Genomic DNA, 6,000 nt, shown 5'->3' on the forward strand with positions numbered 1-6,000 from the left:
AAACCTTATACCTTAATTATCTTAAACTTTAGAAATTATTTTTAAATTTAAAGATGCAAGATAAGATTTGTCAAAAATGTATATAGACACAAAGCAATTTATATAATTTTATAATTATATTAAAAGAAGATGGGCAAAAATTTTCGTTCTATCTTTTTCCAGTTTTTTTTTTTTTTTTAGGAATATATTAAATTAAAAATAATAAAATATTGTAGTAAAAAGTAAAATCTTACCCAATGATGGGGAACTTCAACTTCAGATGGTTCTGCTGGTGGCGAGTCTATACTCTGTAAAAAAAAAAATATATATACATTAAAATGGGTGATGCTCTACGGTAAACAATATTTTCAATTTCGATAATTATTTTTTTATAAAATGTATACGTAATAACACTGCTATAAAAGCTATTAAAAAAAAAAAAATATGTTGACTCTTGTTAAGTTATTTATAGACAATTGAAATTTTCAACTTTTTATAGTTTATATTCGACTTAAGAATGATAAAATGTTTTGTTTTAAATTGAATTTTTAAAAGTTAAGAGTTTAAGACAATGTTCTTCTAAGTTAAATAACTTAGGAATAAAATAAATAAAAAAATGTATAGTCAGGCGAACAAATTTTATATTTTTAAGAATTTTTCAAAATTTTAAAATAACAATAATAAAAAAGACCTTCTTCGATTAAAATCTATAGAACAATTATTTATCAATGAATCAATTCAAATTTAACACATCCATTACAGTAATCTGTAGAAAAAAATGTGTTCAGCAGAACCAACCTTGTGTTGTTAGCTGCATTGACTTATTATTAAAATTAAATACATGAAGTATGAACATAATCTTTATTTATATATTTTAGTTTTTTAACATAAAATTTTTTATATACATTTAAGTATGTAAAATATTACTATTTAGAAATGCTTATATCTAGCTTTTAAATTTATACATCGTAAAAATGCCGATATACAAACACAGATAATGTTTTTAATTTTAATTTTGATAATACACAGCGATAATAATCAACTTACGCTATAACGTAAAACAGGTTTTGATGAACGCAAATTCTCTATGTGTGTGAGCTTTAGAAAAAACAAATAATGTCCCGACGAATTCTTAAATTAGTACGTAGTAATTTGTATTAATTAATTAATTTTTTTTTTTTATTGATACAGCCAACAACTTATATCATGGCTTAAAAAATATAAAATAAGATAACGAGATTACAAAATTGAAAAGCAATTTAAATGGTTAAATATAATTTTAGACAATACATTTTAGGAAAATAAAAATAAGTAAAAACAGATCGGCATTGGAAAATACATGCGGTATTTTGGTTATCACGTTGAAACTGAGGTTGTATTCACTGGAGTTAGAATTCAAATCCTAATTTCAATTCAAATTTTTAAGATATCAAAGAAATTTGAAAATGTTGTTACGGTAAGAATATTTAGAATTAAACTTTCTTTTTCTTAATTTTGTAAATATAAAAATTGTTGTATTACATTCGAATTATTTATATTTAAAAAAATATATATCAAAATTTCTTTATACTCGAATTTAAAACCTCAATTACTTTTATAGTTCAAAGTTAGGAAAAATATTTTTTTCCGAATGGATTGACCTATTACATAAAAGTTAAAAGTAAGAATATTATCAGTGTTTTATTGAATTGCCACTTCAATTATTAAATGCTCATGACTAACATGATAAAAAAGTACGTATAAATACAGGTAATCTTAAATAAAAGTTTGATAACAGATTTATTCTGTTTAATATTAGAACCAACTACACAAAATTGAATCTAATTTGTAAAACCTAAATTTTCATTTCATATTGTATACTAGACGGATAACGTGTCCTCTTGAAATGATTTTAAGAATAAGTATCGTAATTAATGAAAACACGATTTAAAACTAGGTAACTCTTAAATGTAATAATTTAGATAATATGAAGATTTTAATTCAATCTAATAAACTACCTAGTAAAAGTGCTATTTTTTTTTATTAAAACGAACTTATTAATATTTAACAAATCCTTCCTAAGCAGTATAAAAATTTAATTAAAAAAAAAAAAATTCCAAACCGCATATATTATACGATAAATTAAATCGTCTTATATTAAAACAGAGATCAACAAAATGGTGATCACTGATCAGTAATGTAACACATTTATTTTGTATTCATATGCTACGTTTGAATGGTGTTTCTCCGTTTTATAAACATAGTAAATTTGAGTTCAATAAAACCGATTTTATGTTGTTAATTTTAATTAGAGAACAAGGTTTTACAATCAAACAAATGAATAAGAGCATTATTTGATATATTTTGTTTGTACTCTGCAATCTTTTAATTTTTAAACAAGTTATTAGTGTTTTTATATTTTAGTATGTACATACTCATTATATGCTTAAAAATTTAAATACCGTTCAAAAGTCAACGACAGATAACAGATAATGTTCTTACCTTTAAGTTTGATAATAGGTCAATTCACTTTAATAAATAATTAAAAGTAAACAACACAAAATTGGTTCTACTGAAAGGAAATTTTCTAATTTTATGTCAGTAAGATAGAAACAATACATGTGGGTGTAGCATCATCTTAACCAATGTATTTTACTATTAACAAGAATTTAAATTTTCAATAGAATACCTTTGTTAAATAAAGAAATAAAGTTTTATATATATTCAAATTTTTTTCATCTAATAAATGTTGCTGTTGTTATTGCTAGTATAGGAAAGAATTTTTTAAAACAAATTGTCATACTATTATTTATTAGAAAAGTTTTACATGATAAATATATATACATTTAGTAAGCATTGACAAAAATGAGTTTGAATTCTTTGTGTTTCAACTTTTAACCATGAAATAAATTTATAAAAAACGAAGAGTAAATTGTTTATTAAGCATTATAGATGAAAATGTCAATTTTAAATTTTCACTTGCTAATTATATAAACGTAAAATATATAACTTCAAAAGAAATGCAAATTTTTATACAAACTGTAAAACAGTTAAAAAAAACAAAAATTTATGTTGATTAGCTAATTTTTTTTTTCAAAACAAACTCTGAAGGATTATTTATTCTTATTAATTAGTAATTATTGTATATAAGTACAGTATAATTATCAATCAAAGGAGTAGGGAAAGGTGATTCATATAATTTTTTCAGCTTTACTTAAATAAAATCAATATTTTAAATATTTTTAACTTATTAATAATTTATCAATTACAAAACAATAGTAATGGTTCCCAAATATCATAATATTGTCAAAAATTGGCCATCCTTTCATAGTTAACATACTTACTTGGATTATAAAAAAAATATTTCAAAAACAAATCCACAAATTTATAACATGCAATAATAATCATTACATAACCATATAAACAACTACTAAACCTATAGGCAAGTCCATTATGCATACTCAAATCTTAATAATTCTAAAACAAAATAAATTATGTTTTTGTTTTAACCTTCAACAAAAAATATTAATTAGCACTACAATGTCTACTATTGCTAATCTACATATCATAGTTTAATTTAAAAAAATGAATATGAACAGTGAACACATACCTAACTACAGAATTAACTAAATATATAAGGTTTTCATAAAAGAAAAATTAATATTTATTTATATATTTCATAGTTTTTGAAACTAGACTAAATGGAAATTGAATATTGAAACATTTCAACCTATAAGAGTAATGACAATAAATGAGATAATCAAAATATATTATTTATATGTATTCATGCAAATAAATATAAAATATAAATAGTGTAAAAGCAAATTAATAGCTTTTATTGATAATTAGAAATTGTAGTAAGATGCATGTACTAAAATGAGTATGAAATAATAGTATATTGGATGTATGTATAACTAAAAAAAATCCTTTTTAAGTTTAAAACATTTTATTTAATAATTTATTACCTCTCTTTTTCTTTTAACTGCGGTACCAGCAGTAGTTGTTGGAAGAGGCTTACGTGGAGTATTACCAAATGGAAAATATGGAGAATCTGGGCTGAAAGTTTCAGGGCCAGAAGCAAAATTATTACCATATGCCTAAAACAACATTTAATAAAAAAAAAAATTGTTATATCTTCTTGGCTCGTTCATATTTAAGTACTCTACTAATAATTAAAGAAAATATCTTTCAATTGGTATCTTAGATTTGAATTAGAGGTAACTCACAAATTAAATTAATTTTTAATTATTATTCATGGAAAAAAAGGTAAAATCATGTTTCAAACATTAAAATGAAGTACATGTGAGAAGAAGGCTGTCGTTAAAACTTTTTACTTAAATATTCATATAAAGACACACAGAATAGAATATGAACTAATTAACATACCATTCCATTTTCTATATTATATGGTGGTTGAAACCCAGATTTTTCTGAAACAGACATAAAAACATCATAATTAATAAGATCCAAATTAAACATTCTAATCATAAATAATACACAATTAAGATATTTAAATAATAATTTTGTACAATAGGTGAATTTATATTAATATTAACCAATAATCCTATTTTAAATTTATTGTGATTGTATATAGTAAGATATTAAAGATTATGTAGTAACAACTGCATTGACTTTTAAACATTGTATTCAACCTATAAGTATTAAATACATATATTTATCTATCTAATTGATAATTTAATATGGTAATTAAATTAATTTCTCTAAAAACAAAATATTGTAAGTCACATTAAAAATATTTAGACTAGATTTAAGTTAGCAAATTTAAATTATTTGTAGGATAGATGAAATATTATAAAAACAAAGCAGTAAAACAAAATGTTTTTTTGAACACAAAATTTAAGGGCTGATGAATTCTATAAACTCTATAACAATACAATATAATTTAAAATAAATGTAAACAATATGATATAGTAGTAAGCACCTACATATTAAAAATTCAAGCAACTAATAAGGTTGTTAATTGATTCATTCTAAAAATGTCAATATTATGTGCCTATATTATCTACCTTTATAACAATAAAATATTAATAATATTAACAACTTAATAATATTGTTTGTATAAATTGGTAACAAGAATACAATTATAGGATATGAATATTAATTAATATGGACAGGTTTTATTTCGTAAATAAAACCCATTTCGAGAACAATAATTATTCGTAAGATATTGAGAACAAAATCGTTCGTTTTCAATATTATTATATTTTGCATAGGCGCCTAATAAGTGGATGATAACTACAGTGCGCGATGCCGCGATATAACATGATAATGGGATTACAAAGTTCATCGACACGACCGTACGTAAAGCTAATCGCGGAAATAAATAAATGACAATTTAATAATGCGGGAACAATCAAACGTGTTGCAATCGAAATCGACACGCGAATACGAAACGGACAGATTTGAACGGATCCCATGACAAACATACTCGTCGTTCACGAGCGTCCGGGACAAGTCCAGTATGGAACGAGCGTAATCGTGTTCTCGAAGAACGCATCGCGCACGGGATACGGGAATAATATCGGGAAACATCGACGACGCACGGCGGGCGTGCAATACACCGCGGCGTCGGTCGATGGACCAACACATCGGGGGCGACGATTAAAAATTAGTCGGTAATTAAATGGCACGGAACGGCGGCAAACGTCCAGCGGGCCCTTTTCGTCTTTACGCCGCCAGCCGCTGCGGCAAAAAAATAACGACACCAACCTGGTTGTTTATTCGCGATCTTGTTGAAGCAGTTCTGAAACACCTCGTACAAGTGCATCGGTTCGTCATCGCTTGTCGCCATTTTGTGATTTCTTCGTTTTTACAAGCCCATCGGATTGAAAACATAACACGACGAACTAACACGGATCATGAACATCCAAACGGCACTGCGAGAATAACATTGCCGTGCGACATGGTGCCCGTGTACGCGGAAAGCGTCAGATGTCAGATCGTATCATACTATCCGTAACCACGGTGCAAAAAACACAAAACCGAAAAACCCTCGGCGGCGGCGGCGCTGTCCTTTCTCCC

General features: G+C 25.6%; 1 protein-coding gene across 2 annotated transcripts in view; it reads right to left on the bottom strand.

The window, feature by feature from the left end:
• The window catches only part of LOC112598336 (protein daughterless), a 28,827-nt gene extending 22,827 nt beyond the window's left edge, over positions 1-6,000 (bottom strand). Inside the window, exons 1-4 of one of the 2 annotated variants that reach the window (XM_025344757.1) lie at positions 5,689-6,000; positions 4,345-4,388; positions 3,924-4,055; positions 234-287 (exon numbers count right to left, since the gene is read on the bottom strand). In XM_025344757.1, coding sequence (XP_025200542.1) covers positions 234-287; positions 3,924-4,055; positions 4,345-4,388; positions 5,689-5,770 — 312 coding nt within the window. In that variant the 5' untranslated portion in view covers positions 5,771-6,000. The remainder of the gene's footprint in view (positions 1-233; positions 288-3,923; positions 4,056-4,344; positions 4,389-5,688) is intronic. The other variant, XM_025344759.1, reaches the window with a different exon arrangement.

The sequence above is a fragment of the Melanaphis sacchari genome, unplaced genomic scaffold, assembly GCF_002803265.2.
Source record: "Melanaphis sacchari strain LSU unplaced genomic scaffold, SCAv2.0 Contig47_pilon_pilon, whole genome shotgun sequence".
Lineage (NCBI taxonomy): Eukaryota > Metazoa > Arthropoda > Insecta > Hemiptera > Aphididae > Melanaphis > Melanaphis sacchari.